Raw genomic sequence first — 16,522 nt, 5'->3', positions numbered from 1 at the left:
CTTTAAGACAGACTAAATTTATGAAGCAGGTAATAACATGGATGGACCTAGAGAACATTATGCTGAGTGAGTCTAGCCAAAAACTAAAGGACAAATACTGTATGGTCCCACTGATGTGAACCGACATTCGAGAATCAGCTTGGAATATGTCATTGGTAACAGAGTCCAGCAGGAGGTAGAAACAGGGTAAGATAATGGGTAATTGGAGCTTAAGGGATACAGACTGTGCAACAGGACTAGATACAAAAACTCAAAAATGGACAGCACAGTAATACCTAAGTGTAATGTAACTATGTTGGAACACTGAATGAAGCTGCACCTGAAATATAGTTTTTTGTTTGTTTGTTTGTTTGTTTGTATCTTTTGTTTTTGTTTTTTTCTTTTTCCTTTTTTTATATATATATATTTTTTATTAGTATTATTATTTTAATTCTCTTCTCTATATTAACATTCTATATCTTTTTCTGCTGTTTTGCTAGTTCTTTTCCTAAATCGATGCAAATGTACTAAGAAATGATGATCATGCATCTATGTGATGATACTAAGAATTACTGAGTGCATGTGTAGAATGGAATGATTTCTAAATGTTGTGTTAATTTCTTTTCTTTTTTTTGATTAATAAAAAAAAGTTAAAAAAAAAAAGAGTAGAACCATTGAAGCTGAAGTCTGGACCAAAGACATCTGAGATAAGGTGGACCCACCAATGTATGTAGAAAAGGTGTGCCTTTTTCACAGCTTGGAGTGTGTTGGCCTCCCACTCCATGTTGAGTACAACCCCACTCTTTCAGATGATGGAATCAGAACCCATTGGGAATGTAGAATTTCTCTCTGCCACCTCACTCTTCTGAGAGGGTTGTGACTATTCCCCAGGGCTTTCAGAGTCAGAGCACTACCCCAAAGTCCTGAGAGGTTGGAGATTTCACTCCTGTGTTTACAGAGAGCACAGCTGTTGCACAAACACTTGTGAGAGCTGAAATTTCCACTTCATCAGTCTTGGAGAATAAAATTTCATTATGTATGTGACTCTCAGAACTTGAAATGTAATAGAGTATGCCATTCAGCGTTTGGAACCATAAACTGTACTTTCATTTCACCTACCAATCAAGTGGAAATGTTTATTTTATTCTTGTCACTTCATTGTACATTCTTCTATAGATTTCACAGGTCAATAGGCAGAGGGCACCCATAACCAATTTTGATTAGACTTTGTACTAAGCATTGCTTTTAAAATGGCTTAAATTTTTGGAGGATATTTTATTAGAATGAATGTACTTTGCCTATAGAAAGAACTGGTCTTTCTGGATCGCAGACTGTGGAATGTGGTGGTTTGAAGTTGTGTGTGCCCAGAAAACATCTTGTTAACTAAAATCCATAACTGTGCTTTTTTTTAATTTGCTTTCTAAAGCCCAAAGGATATATGCCTCTCAGAATTTTAAAACAAATGGAGAAAGCATGTAGGTTTCCAGAACTGTATGAGTACAGTGGCCCCATTTTATTTTTTTATAATCTCCATATAGCAATGGACACATGCATCCTATGAATGTACTGCTTTTGTATATTGCAGCAGATAACTTGCTCTAAATTTCCCAGATACAGAGCCTGAGAAGAATTTTTGCCTTAGAGCAGACCATGTGTATAATTTACTTTGTTGCACATTTTTAGTGGCTTTCACATCTTATTGTATTTGTATTGAATTGAAATGGTTAAATTGATGGAGTGAATGTGTTTTGTACATTGAAAACATATCTTTTTGAGGGCCCAAATATTGTAATGTACCAGTTTGACAATGTTATGTACCCCAGAAAATCCATGTTTTAATCCTGATCCAATCTTGTTGGAGCAGCTATTTTAATCCTGATTAAATAAATGTAGGTTGATAATTTTGATTAGATCATCTTATGGAGATAGGACATGCCCAGTTGTGGGTTTGACTTTTGATTAGATGGAGATGTGACTCAACCCATTCCAGGTAGGTCTTGATTCATTTACTGGAATATTTTAAAAGAGGAAATATTTTGGAGAGAATCAGAAATTACAGTAGCATCAGAGCCAACAGAAATTTCACAGCAGGTCTTACCCAGATGCAGACACATGGAGAATAGGGACACAGATATTTGGAGATACTTGGAGCCAAGTAGATATTGCCATAAGATGTTAAACAAAGCAGAATCTGGGTAGATCCAAGGTAAGCCAAGAGATGAAAGCCAGCCCTGAAGATGCAAAGTGAATAATATCCACAGGAACAGAGGCTGGAAAAAATTAAGCCCAGGAGCAAGTGATCAGCAGATGCCAACCATGTGCCTACCCAGCTGACAGGTATTTCTGACCCATTGGCTTTTCTTGAGTGGAGGCAATTTTTGTTAATGCTTTAAGTTGGACACTTTCATGTCCTTAGAACTGTAAACTTGTAAATTATTAAATTCACCTTTATAAAAATATTCCAGTTCTAGTACATTGCCTTTCAGCCACTTGCAAACTACACAATCACCTTCATTGGACTTCATAATAACATACTGTTAAGTGCACAGAACTCAAAATTTCGTGTATTTTTTCCCATAAACAGGATATCAGGTCTGTAAATCAGATGTAGCTTCAAAGTTGGTTCAAGGCAAGGAATTGTGGGAAGAAGGAATTGGATTTTTTCAAATCCAGAATTCAGGTGAGCATTTCCTTTGAACAGGTATTCAGGACAGGAGGAACATTATCAATGAGTGACTCAAATATCACCTGTAGCTTTCTCCAAGTTATATTTTCTGAAATGTACATATTGGGGAAATTTCCTCTGTTCAAAGTATCAAATGTTTATCAATCTGCTTTCACATGTCATTAACTTTGGCAAAATAGATGTCTATGGACAATTGGATTTAAGCTTTCACTTATGACCCATTTCTCATCCTTGGCTTCAATGCTTTTCCCTCTCTTTACCTCCCCTACATATTATTTTTGAAATAATTTTTCTTATAATTAAATCTTGAAAATATTTTCTAATTGATAGTGTCATATAAAAGTTTCTACTACCTCAAGTAATCCTTAATTTGATAGTTCTCTCAGATAACTGTCATTTTATAAACAATTATATGGCTATGAGTCCTGCTTCAACATATTCATTTTCCTACTGCTGGTCTAGAAATTAATTAGTTTTTCAGTTCTTTCAGGCAGGGAAGATAGTGTTAAAGAACAAGAAATGCCATCTGTGCATCATATCTGCAAGAAAGAAATGTCTACCATCATGTCATTGGTAAGCATTATGGTTGTAACCCTGGTCTTCCAAGCAGATACCTGGAAGTGGAATAAATTAAAAATTCAGGAAAATCACTTAAGTGTAAGCTGGTTTAAGTGTGAATCCAGGAAAATTCTGTGATAATTTGAATATAGAAAACAATTGATTTGAACACAATAATATAACCTTCCTTATATATGAAAAGATAATTCTATAAATACAGCTCTTATACTCAATCTCTGAAACATTATGAAGTCTTCAAGACTGTTTATAAAGTTCTGCAGTTGAGAAGCTATAAAAGCATAGATCTCTGTACATGCAGAAGAATATAATGATTCATAAATAACATGGGAAATATTTTAATTGGAGACTGTCACCGATTGGTTAGTTTTGAATTCAGATGTATAGGGATTGATATCTATGGACAAACCTCTTACATTGTCTCCTCTACTTCCTAGGAGCAGAATTCTCATACTCAAAAGAATGGTATTACATGTCATAAATTGCCAGAAGATTGTACTCAGAGTTCCAGAGTGATTCAACATGTATTAACTCACGAAGGAGTGAAGTCCTACTTCAGGAATCTATTTGGAAAAGCCCTCAATGATTTATCATGTTTTAATCAACAACAGAATTTTCACCCTGGAAGTAAGTCATATGAATGTCATATAATTGAGAAATCCTTTGTTCAAAATTCTGGCCGTACACATTACAATGGAACTCATGTTGGAGAGGAACCCTGTGAATATCATCTACTTGGGAAAACATTTACTAAATATTCTGAATTGAGACAACATGAGAGAACTCACACTGGAGAGAAGCCATATGAATGCTTACAATGTGGGAAAGCTTTCACCTATTATTCTAACCTTAAACGACATGAGAACACTCATACTGGAGAGAAATCTTATGAATGTCATCTATATGGGAAAGCCTTCACTTATTCTTGTAGCCTGAAAAAACATGAGAGAACTCACACTGGAGAGAAACCATTTGAATGCAATCTATGTGGGAAAGCCTTCAGTTTATCTTCTTATCTTAGAGAACATGAGAGGATTCATACTGGAGAGAAACCATATGAGTGTCATCTATGTGGTAAAGCTTTCACTCAATGTTCTACCCTTAGAAGACACAAGAAAATTCACACTGGAGAAAAACCATATGAATACCATCTATGTGGGAAAGCCTTCAGCCATTATTCTAACCTTAGATGACATGAGAACACTCATACTGGAGAGAGACCCTATGAATGCCATTTATGTCAGAAAGTCTTTGCCCATTATTCTAACCTTAGAAAACATAAGAGAAGTCACACTGTAATGAAACCATAGGAATGTCATCTATGTGGAAAAGCCTTTACTCAGTATTTTAACTAGAGACAATAGGTGTCTTTCTCCTTAGCATTCAGCCTTGCCTAAAAGACAATCAGTTTTCAGAGTTCCCAGGTGAAGGAGCTCACGTGAAAAAATTGAATCCAAATATAGTACTGTTTCCATAGTATCACAACATCATTTATAACACTGAATACAAAGTGGCCATTCATATAATATTCACTCACTACCTACTTAACTAAATTCAGACTTAGTATCACAACTTGTACTGATGTGGACTTACACAGAGTTTAGTCTCTATAATGGGATTTAATCTTGTCCTCCCTTAATGGCATGGTATTGACAAGGTAATTAAACAGATTTTAAAATAATTATTGAATGTATAGATTTTATATATAAAATTGTAATAACAGTGTAAAGAATGCATGGTCTATTCAAAATCCCAATGATTACACCTTCATCATATTTACCCCTTAACACAAAATACACCTGTGTATGTGTCCTCAAAACAGGAACACTCTCCTATGTAACCACACAAACCCAAATCAGAAAGTGAAAAGATCCAATCCAGAGCTCATTTTTGAATTTTACCTATTGTCCTTAGAGTGGGAAAAGGTTTCTTGTCCATTTCAGCTCATGCTTTTTCAAATTGGAATTGTGCCTGAGACTATCTCTCATGTACTTGACAGATTGGCAAGTACATATGATGGTAACACAAATCTTCCCACAACTTCCTTCTGAACAGACACAGGCCTAAATTCCAACAGCAAACCCCAGACAGGTGGTGTCCTCTCCTCAGTTCATCCCATCCAAAAGGACCTGAAATCCACCTACTCCAACCCTAGTGATGTCAACTTGATAACTGGATGAACTTTTACATACACATGGAAAAATTATTTTCTCAGTATAATGAAAATGAAATATATGGCCTATATCTTGAAAGCATCTATGTCATTGTCCACACCCAATATTATAGAACACTAAAAATTTCTGATAATCCATAAAACTCTATTTTCTCACTAAAGACACATTGTCTTTAGGAAACATGAAGATTCATAAAGTCCAATTAGACAGTATATGAAATAAATAGTCTATCCAATTAGTTATCAAATATAAAACCTTTCACTATTTCCTAATTTTGCTATTTTTCCTTAATCATTCACAAATCTCTCCCCTTCAATGAGAAAGTCCAGAGCATAATGAAGGAGAATGTTCATATATGCTGACTCTCACATTGCATATTTTGTATTAACATCTTTGTTTATGCAATTTTTGTAATTAACATAGAAAAAATATATTTTTTTGCATTTTAGGGATGCTGAAAAATCATCCTGAGTATTTTTCAAGTGATTGTACTTTTCCATTAGCTGCGTTCTTCTGCCATACCAGTCCTAAGGCATTTCTTGATTGAATTTACATCATATGAAAAGCCGTAAAATTATGTCTTTTTGAGGAAGAAGGAAAATTTAAGGCATGTAAAAAGTTAAAGCTGCAAACACAGCCAGAAATAGATTGGTAGACAATGCTCAGAATGGAGTGCCAGGAATCAGATCTTTGGCAGGGGTAATTTTCCTGCAACTGTGTTATACCATTTCCCTGATTCTACTGTTCAATGTCAAGAGTTTCTTTGGGTAAATCTTTACAAAGTCATCTATCCAGGAGTCAAGTCTCACCTTGAATCTTGTCATGGGATTCACCAGAACAACCTTGCTGACATGGGGAAGTTAATACAAGTACAGGTATGTCAAGCAGTTTTCAGACAGAGACAAGTTTACAGAATCCTATAAGCTGCAATTAAATTGAATAATGGTGGTTCTATAAGCTTGTAATAAAAATCTCTAAAATGGAAGATGGTGGAATAAGAAGCACAGAGTTTCCATTAGTAAAAACACCTAGAAGACAGGTAAAAACTGTCCAAAGCTGTTATTCTGGGCTCAAAAGTTCAGTGGAGTACCATGCTGGAGGAAGTGAAAGAAAAGTTGTGATGGAGAAACTCACCTGACTGTGCCTATTTGCACTTACTCCCCACCCTTGAGTCTAGTAGTTGCTGGTCAGCCCAGTTCCTCTATGTCAGGATGCTATGGACAGGAATTTGTGAAATCCCTTGCCACATTGGGAACAGGGTGACATGGCACAGTTCTGATACATTAGTTGCTCAACAAAATTGGGCATCTTGATCCCACAGCCTTGCCCCATTCTATACAGGAACCCATGGTTCCTGGAGTACCATTGTTTACTCAAAGAGAAACTGCCATGAATGACTCAATTGGCCATGTCTCATGGTGTCCAACTTCAAACCCCAAGACCAAAAGCTTCTGATAGGCCTACTTCCTGCTTAGTGGGCTACTGAAGACTGAAAGATTTGGGGGAAGTTATCCCTCTGTCAAGAATACAGGTGGATGCAGCAGAGCCTGGCCCAGGAGTTGATCTGCAAAATTGGATTTCTACTTCTCTTTTTGGTCCTACCAGGCAGGTTCCTGAAATGCCATTATTTCCAACTGCCATAGAAATAGAGCAGACTGAGTGTTAAAAACCTTGCTTTTGTTGTTGCCAAATTGTGCCATCTGTGAAGGCTTGGAACGTGACATCTTGGGAAGTTGTTTTCCTGGTCCTCTCTTGAAGTCCCTTTGGAATTTTTCTGCACCCCTGCATGTGACCTTGGCCCTGTTTTGGCTGGGAAATACAAGCACAGTGCCATATAAGAGCTGTAACAGAACCCTATCAACAACAAAATCTTAGAAAACAGAGGGAAACCAAACTTCAAATTTCAACAACTTAATTAATGGCCCAAATAACAAGCACAAAAGTACAAGCCATACTAATAAGCAAGAATATGGCCAGATAAAGGAAGAAATTAAAAAGAGAGATGTAAAAACTGGAACAACCACTCACAGATATTCAAGCAAATCTCCTAAACCATATCAGAGATTAAGGAAAATGTGTATTAAAGGATATTAAGAAGACCCTGGGTGAGCATATAAGAAGAATTTGAAAGCCTGGAATAAAACTAACAGAAAGGCACAATAGATGAGATTAAACATATGTTAGAGGACAAGAGCAGCAGTTTTGAACAGACAGAAGAAATAACTAGTAAGAATTAGTCCTGTAAGGTAGGACATCTGAAAGAAAAATGATAAAAAAGTGCATAGAGATAAGAATGGAAAAATCTAAGCAGCATCTCTGGGAATTGAGTAATAACATGGAACTCAAAACATACATGAAATGGGTTTCCCAGAAGGGAAAAGAGGCAGAAATTATATTCAAGTAAATAAAGGCAAAAAATATTCCCAAGTCTTATCAAAGACATAAAAATACAAATGCATTGAAATCCAAACAGAATAAATCTTACTAAACCCACTCTGAGACACATACTAATCAGAATGTCAACTTCCAAAGAATAGAGGATTTTGAAAGCATTAAGAGAGAAGCAATTCACTACATACAACAGAATTGGAATTAAATTAAATGCCAACAGCTCTGTAAATAAACTGACTACTGTTCCCTATCCATAAGACATGACTTCCAATGGCATAAGCCTCTGCAGCACTGTGGGACATGATGTTCAGGGATGATCCTTGCCTTCTCCACATGAGTTGAGAGTGACTAAAAATGGAAAAAGAAATGGAATAAAATACAGTTTCAGTGGCTAAAACTTTCAAATTGGGTTGAGAAGTCATTCTGGAGGTTATCTTATGCAAGTTGTAGCCAGATATTTCACATTACCAGAGTATGCCATAGTAAAACAACAGTATTCCTGTAAATTCTAGGGAGTGCCTGTCTGCTCTAAGTCTATGTAAAGATTTGCTTGGTAGGTTTATTTTCTCAGAAAATTAAATCCTCCAGATTGATCATAGGCAAGATAAGTCCTGAAACCCATCAGTACCAGTCACTCCAGGAAAATAACCAGATTAATTCATCTATTTCAGAAATCCAATACCCCTTTCCAGCATGAAATAATTAAAATGGCCCTTACTCAGGTAGCCATGAGGGATGAAAATAAGTGAAAAGAAAGAGATGTAATTGAGAAGTTAGAATTCTGTAAATGACTGTGATTACTGACTCATTATATAGATATTGCTTTATAGAGTATAATGTTTTAGAATAACCAGAAGGAAGTACCTGAAGTTGTGGAACTGAAATCCAGTAGCTCTGATCTCTGAAAATGATTGATAAGTATATTCAAAGAAATGGTTGTCTGTGTTTGTATGGATCAACTTCAGAATGTTTTATTTTGTTCCACTGACTCTCTTATTATAATCTGTCAATACTACACTGTCTTAGTTAACCTACCTCAATTGTAAGTCTTGAAATTGTATAGATTGCAATACTAGTGGTCAGTAAGAGGGAAGGATAATATGTTATCAGATATTTGGGGTTTTCTTTTACTTTTTAATTTCATTTTCTGGAGTAATGTAAATGTATTAAATATGATCCTGCTTGTTAATACACATCTGTGTGATGATACTGTGAACCATCTATTTCATACTTTGAATGGCCTTTACAGTGTGTGCAGTTATCTCAGTAAAAATATAGGAAAAAAATTAAGGGCCAATTTCTTTTCAGAATCCATAGAGATGAGGTGGTACTGGTATGATATATTTAAACTACTGAAAGAGAAAATATTCAACTCAAGAGTTCTTCAACTGGCAAAACTCTTCAAAAATGAGGGAGAGTTTAAAAATATTCACTGAAAAACAGAAGCTGAGAGAATTCATTAGCAAGACTCCCCAACCTGCAAGAAATATTAAAAGGCATTTATGCCAGTTGAATAGAGAAGACAGATGAGAGAGCTTGGAGGAGACAGAAACTTGAAGATTATCAGTAAACATCCCTTAGAGGACCAAAAAAGAGGCAATAGGACACATTAAAGCCAAAGGATAAAGCAGTTGAAGTATCATCTAAAGAGTAGGAACATTGTGTATTAATGTGTTAAACTCTCCAATTAAAATGCACAGATTGGTAAAATGGATAAATGAATGATCTGTTCTTATGCTATCTGTGATAGACTCACCTTAGACCCAAGGATACAAGTAGATGAAAGGCTGGAAAACTTCTTCCATGCAGGCAGTAACCAAGAAGCAGCTAAGGTATCTATATAATATTAGAAAAGATAAACTTTCAGTACAAAAAGTTCATGAGACAAAGAACATTATATATTAACAAAAGGGGCAATCCAGCAAAAGAAACAAACAATCAAAAATGTTATATGCCTGTATTAGTTAGGCTTCTGTAGAGAAACAGAATCAACAGGGAACACTCACAAATATAAAATTTATAAAAGTGTTTCACATGACCATAGGAACACAGAGTCCAAAATCCACAGGGCAGGCTGTGAAACCAATGATTGCAATGGAGGGTCTGGATGAACTCCACAGGAGAGACTCACCAGCTGAAGGAGGAAGGGAGCCTGTCTCTTCTGAATACTCCTTAAAAGGCATCCAGTGGTTAGATTAAGCATCACTCATTGCAGAAGACACTCCCCTTGGATGACTACAAATGAAATCATCTGTGGATGCAGCTGACATGAGCATTATTTGATTATATGAATTTTCCTCATTGCAACAGACAGACCAGCACCTGCCCAACCATACAAACAGGTATCACCACTTGGCCAAGTTGACACAGCAGGGTGACCATGACAGTCCACCCCTAGTCAACTTGGTTAGGTGAGAGTGCTTAGTTCTATTGCTGTGGACGTGAGACAATGGCATGTGAACCTCATCTGGTGTTAATTACATCCACAGTCAGCTAGGAAGTGTGCCTGCTGCAGTGAATGGTATTTTATTTAATTGGTTGGTCCTTAAATGAGAGACTGAACATAACACAGCCCAAGCAGCTCAGCATACCTCATCTCAGCACTCGCAGCTCAGCCCAGGTCTTTGGAGATGTAGAAAGAAATCACCCCAGGGAAAGTTGTTGGAACCCAGAGGCCTGGAGAGAAGGCCAGGAGAGATCACTCTGTACATTCCCACATAAGAAAGAACCTCATTTGAAAGTTAGCTGACTTCCCTCTGAAGAACTAATGAAATAAATCCCCTTTTATTAAAAGCCAATCCATCTCTGGTGTGTTGCATTCTGGCAGCTGGCAAACTAGAACAGAATTTGGTACTGGAGAGTGAGGTGCTGCTGCAGTATGCAAATACCAGATATGTTGGAATGGTTTTTTTGGATGGTTAAGGGGAAGATTTTGGAGGAACTGTGAAGAGAATGATGGAGAAGTCCTGGAGTGCCTGAAGAGACTTGGTGTAAAGAGAATCACTGCCAATCTGGACAAAGGGGGACACAAAAGGGACAAATTGGAATTTGCAGAGTGAAAACCATGTAAGCTTGGGTCTTAAGCCAAGAAACATGTGCCAGGAGAGTGGACTCACCCATATGCATGGAGAGGGTGAGTTTACGCTGAAGGGCAAGGATGAGTCACCCACCTTTTTGCAGTGGAAGAGTCGTGCAGCCTCAGGCCTTGGAGAAAGTACAACATGCTCCTTGGGGAACTGGGAATAACCTGGCTGCCACAACATGGAGGGGTTGAGCACGTGCCTCAGAAATGGCAGAGAGCCCAGGAGTGGCCCTGATGCCTGGAGAGTGGAGCCAAGAAAAACGTGGTCTCCTCAATGTTCCCCAAGGTTGATTCAGAAAGAGGTAGGCCACTGCATAGGCCCTTGAAAAGGGTGGGACTGCCACTTTCTAAAGCTGAAGGATAGATGACTTTCAGACTTTGAAATCCAGTGGTGCTTCCCCTGCAGGTTTTCCTTCCAATTTCTACCTAAGGATCCTGTGACCATCCCTCCTTTGTATACTGGCACTGTTTTGAGTTTCATAAGTCCACAGCCAGAAGACAATTTGTGCCACTTTAATATCATTTATGGTGAAGCGTATAGTTGCCAAGTTGACAAGGGGTGGATGTGTGGTAGTTAGATTCAGTTGTCAACTTGGCTAGGTGAAGGTGCTTATTTCTATTGCTGTGGACATGAGCCAATGGCATGTGAGCCTCAACCAGTTTTTAGCTTCTGACCTCTCAAGACTTTCTGTTCAATTTGATCTTTCATACCCCGTGGCTCTCCCAATAGTAAAGGTTCATTTTTCCCCTATGTGTCAAAAGGAAACATCTATATCTATCCAGTGCAATGAGGCTGCAATGTGCACATTTGTCTGGGTAACTTCAGAAGGTCTCTTACTTTTTGCTATGATAATACTACCAGTAGTGATGTCTAAAGATATTTATTGAACCCTAGTGTATGCTAAGGACTTCATGCATATTATTTGGCATTATTGATCCAATCTGTTAGATGAAGAGAAAGAGGTACTTCATATGTAAGTATTTTATTGAAGAGCATGAAATTGGGCAGATTCATGGCAAAAATTTGAAACCAGGAATCTTAAGATCAAGTACATTTTCTATTACACCAAAGCTAACTTTATGGGTGTTTACAAGGTTATATGCATGAATAATTGTCCATTTCTATTTGTTGATCATTAAGCATGTATAGAAGAAAGCGGTATTTATGAAATTTTCTGTTTCTAGTCACAATTATATTATCAACAATGGGGGGTTCTCTGCTAAATGCACTTAAATGATCAATGCTTGAGACATTATCATTTCAGAAAAATAAAGGATTTATTACTAACCACAAAGAAGGAGCTCAGATGGTCTATTGGCCTAAAATCATTTTCCAAAACTACAGTAACTCTGATAGATTTATAGTATACAGAAGATGGACAGATTTTAGGACAACAGGCACAATGGATTGAGATGTGATGGTTAGAGATTATCTAATTATTAAGCCAGAACGGACTGATTACATGCTTAGTCACAGAACATATGTAATAAAATGGAAGTCTTAATATGATGAAACATCTTTCAAAATGTTATGTATATTGGAAGCAGATAACTTGTTCTAAGTTTCACATGTCCATAGCCAGAGGAGAATTATTTACCTGTACAGTCCATGTTTTAACTGATATCTATTAGTCTTTGTGCTTAATACAATTACGGAAATTATTTAAGGCTTTTGTGATATTGTGGTGGAATGAATGTAGTTTGTATATAGAAATAAAATGTCTTTTTGGGGTCCTGATGGCTCAGTGTGCTGGCTTGAAGTTGTACCCCAGAGAATGCAATGTTCTTTTTATCCATTCTCATAGGTACAGGCATACTGTGTGTGGGACCTTTATGTCAGGATATTTCAAATAAGGTGTGACCCAACCCTTTCAAAGTGGGTGTTACAGTTTGCTAAAGCTGCTAGAGTGCAATATACCAGAAATGGGTTGTCTGTTACAAAGGGATTTATATTCACAACTTACAATCCTAAAGCCATGAAAACATCCAAAATAAGGAGCCAAAAAGATGATATCTACTCAGAATAATGGCAGCTGGCACTGGGGTTCCTCTGTAACATGGGAAAGTGCACGGTCATGTCTTCAGACCTCTCCTGGCTTCTGATATCAAATAGCTCTTTCAGCTCCACAGGGTCTGTCTTCCTTCTGCCTGGAGCATTTTCTGCTCTGGCTTTCTCTCAGTGTGTGAGATCTCTTAAAGGATTCCAGTAAAGTAAAACTGAATGGGCAGTAAAAGAGCAGGGTCACATTCCCATGGAAACAACATAAGCAAAAGATTCTACTCAGCATGGGTCTTACTCACAATATTGGATTTTCTGGGGTGACTAACAGTTTCAAACCACCACAGTGGGACTTAATCCTTTTATTGGTGTCTTTGTGAGTAGATAAAAGACAGAAAAAAAGCTCAGAGAGCAACATCTGGAGACCTTTATAAAGAGCTGGCAGAAAAATCCCCAGGAGAAACTTCTAGAGAAAAATCCTAGGAATGCTAAGAAATAACCCACAGAAGCTGAGAGAGCAGGTTACTTGAACGAGGAGCTGAAAGCAATGAAACTCAGAAGTGAAGGACCAGCAGACACTGGTCATGTGCCTTCCTACCTGACAGAGGAACCACAGATGCCAATGGCCTTTCTTCAGAGAATATATATTACTGTGGATGCCTTAATTTGGACATGTTCATAGTCTTAGGACTGTAAATTTGCAAACTAACATATCCCCATTTTGAAAATTAACCCATTTCTGATATGTTAAATTCAGCATCTTTATAAAACTGAAAAGCAGTCACTTGTGGTTTAAAGTTTAAACCACATGTGTTAGGTGGGACGATTATGCTTAGATCCAGCTCTAACAAAATAGTGTTAGAATTGCAGTGGATTGGTTCTGGGGCTGACTCAGTAGTAAACTTTAGGGGCAGTGTTTAGGGATCATAAGGCCCTAATGTTGTAAAAGGATAAATGTGTACAAGTGAGTGTCAGTCACAAAGTTTTTCCAACCACAAGATAAAGGTAATAGAGTTATATAGACATTATACAAGATCAAGTTGGCTGCATCTTTATTCAGTAATTTCAGGTATACTCACCTCTGGTTATTCCAATATATTAGAAAGCAAAATATGTCTACATAGATTAAGAAATTATACTAATTTGTTAAATTTTAAATTCTCATGCACAGGTTCATTGTCTCCTTTGATCATTATCACAATCTTGAAGGTTATCTTGCAGATGAACTTTCTACCTTCTTAATGATGAAAAAGAGGCATTGCTATTATGGGGTAGAGGAATTAAACTGGATGCTCTTATTGGAGAGAATCGTACCTGAGTTTCTGGGTTTATCTGGTATAGGGACAATCAGAGATTTAATCTCAAAAAAAAAACAATGAATTCAACATTTACAAAGTCTTACCTAGAACCTTTTGCATTCTTTAGGGTTTTCAGTAACCCTGGTGGTTGGGGCTTGGCATTCTGAGACACCTTGCAATATCTGGCTGAATTACTTAGTTATTTGCATAAAAGGAACCCTGAGAAGTATCTCTCAACTCTATTTGAAGTCTCTTAGCCATTGAAACTTTATTCCTTTCCCCATTTTGCTCAAGAAAGTATTACCAATTCCATTATGCCAGGGCTCATTCCTGGGAGTACACATTGCCAGGAAACTTACACCACTGCAAGTGGTTTCTCTCCCATATTGGGGAGAAAGGTAGTGAGTTTACTTGCTAAATACCACATCTGAGCCACAAAAGAGGTTCTGTGGTGGTGACTCAGGCACTAAGTAAATATAAGCTTAGCTTCACATACATAAATAAGTTTCATAAATGCAAGCCTCAAGATTGAGGGTTTGGCTTATTAAATTGGAACCTCTATTGCTTAAGGGAATAGATGGAATTCCCCAGGTGGGAATGTTTAATAATTCAGTGCTTTTTATCCAGTGCCTCAAGAACTTGCCAATGCTTTCTTTGTTTCCTGCACAGAATGTCTCAGTTATCTCAATAATGTATACAGTATATCAAGAGCTCATACCTTATTCTAGATTCTATGTCAAAGAAAGCTGAATTACATTGTTTAGATAAATTGGCAAGACAGGTTAAATTAGATTGTGTGCTCGTGTAAGTTAACATTTTGGTCAAAATATATACCTATTATTCTTTGGTCTCACACAGAACTTAAAGTCTTAATATATTCTCAATATAATCCTTTATCTTTCATTCTAGCATTCTTTAGTCCTAATCTGATAAGCTTCATTCACATCACTAATTAAAGTCACATCTCCTTTTCACCTTCTTTCACAGTTGCTGTATGTTGGAGTGTTGAACTTCAGGGCTAGAGTATTCTAACTGTTTCTCAGGTGCCACACAGCTACCCAAAGTTCCAGGGAACTACCAGGTTATAGACAAATAGGAAACCATCCCAGGATTTAGAAATAACAATTAAAGCTCAGGAATAAATGTGTTTGCAGTATGCAATTACATTCTGGGTCATAATTTTATCATTAGTATTTTAAATGAATCTCAGAAATTTTTAAAAATTGAGAGTTGGCTTATATTGGGATCATCAAAAACAAAATATCACAGAAGTTTTGTCCTGTCTCATATTAACCCAATTTATCAGGGTCTTGTTAAGTAGAATGAAGAACATGATGTATACCTTTACTTTGCTTCTCTTTTAAAGTCCTTTTATGATGGACATGAAGTTTTGACTTGTAGCTGACCATGTACACTTTTAGAGAAGCATTAGAAAAAATGTAGTGCAACTAACAAATAAATTTGTTTGTTTCTGTAAATAATATGTAAACTTTTTTCTAAGAATAAATAAAACCATGACTAACAAGATCATACTGTTGTTTAACATCATGCAGATCAGTATCAGGATATAGCATGGACAGAGAGAACATTGTTCAGTCTTTAGGAATTTTATACCATCTCTAAATATATAAATGGCATTTCATGCATATAAATTTAGTAACAAAAGTATATTAGCCAACGTTCCATAGGGAAACAGAACCAACAGGAGATATCTGTAATATACAATTTTATAGAAATGCTTCATGTAACTATTGGGATGCCAAAGTTCAAACTCCCCTGGTAGGCAATGAACTGGCAACTCCAAAGAACGTCCTCCAAGAACTCCCCAGAAGAGGTTGGCCAAGTGAAGGGGAGATGAAAAGTCTCTTCTGTATGTATACTGAAGTCACCACTTCTCCATAAAGTGTCCTCAAATGACTGGATTAATTCTAGCTGATTGGACTCTCTCATAGTGGAAAATACTACATCAGCCAACCATAGATACCATCAGGAATAGATGTAAACAAGTGATTGAAGGTTCAATAAGCCAGCCTTCTGGCTTATTAACCAGCCATAAAATGTCATTGCATTAATGGAAAGTTGAGTACTTGCTTGACCAGACAACTTTGTTCCAACACCTAATCAAATTGACACATGAACTAAGTATAACCATCCAACATTGGTTAACTTGGCAGCTATACACAACACACATCACCATAAACCATACTTAAGTTCTGAATAGGACACAATAATAGACATATTCTTCACCTAACAGTTCCAACTCTCATGTACAACCAGAAAGAAAATATATCTTTCCAGAAAAGGGTACACGTTCTTAGCTAACATTCACTCCTAGAA

General features: G+C 36.9%; 1 protein-coding gene across 2 annotated transcripts; it reads left to right on the top strand.

Annotated features, from left to right (window-relative positions):
- The first annotated feature begins 451 nt into the window (after nucleotides 1-451).
- Nucleotides 452-15,920, top strand: LOC143673262 (uncharacterized). 2 transcript variants are annotated; one of them, XR_013170277.1, is made up of 3 exons: nucleotides 452-3,238; nucleotides 3,679-3,868; nucleotides 5,865-15,920. XR_013170277.1 is itself a non-coding variant. In XM_077147564.1 (2 exons), exons 1-2 carry the CDS (start codon nucleotides 3,185-3,187, stop codon nucleotides 4,432-4,434), a joined length of 810 nt encoding a protein of 269 aa, XP_077003679.1. In that variant the 5' UTR covers nucleotides 452-3,184; the 3' UTR covers nucleotides 4,435-15,920. The 2 variants fall into 2 exon arrangements, 1 of the variants encoding a protein (XP_077003679.1); XM_077147564.1 differs by having other exon boundaries at nucleotides 3,679-15,920.
- The last annotated feature ends 602 nt before the right edge of the window (nucleotides 15,921-16,522 follow it).

This window comes from Tamandua tetradactyla, unplaced genomic scaffold (assembly GCF_023851605.1).
Source record: "Tamandua tetradactyla isolate mTamTet1 unplaced genomic scaffold, mTamTet1.pri scaffold_65a, whole genome shotgun sequence".
NCBI classification, from domain to species: Eukaryota; Metazoa; Chordata; class Mammalia; order Pilosa; family Myrmecophagidae; genus Tamandua; species Tamandua tetradactyla.
Note: the sequence above shows the minus strand (reverse complement) of the source record. Positions and strands in the feature narration are given on the sequence as shown.

Coding starts and splice junctions, on each gene's coding strand:
- LOC143673262 (XM_077147564.1), top strand. CDS start 3,185: ATGCCATCTGTGCATCATATCTGCAAGAAAGAAATGTCTACCATCATG. Junction 3,239..3,678: donor TGTCTACCATCATGTCATTG/GTAAGCATTATG, acceptor TCTACTTCCTAG/GAGCAGAATTCTCATACTCA.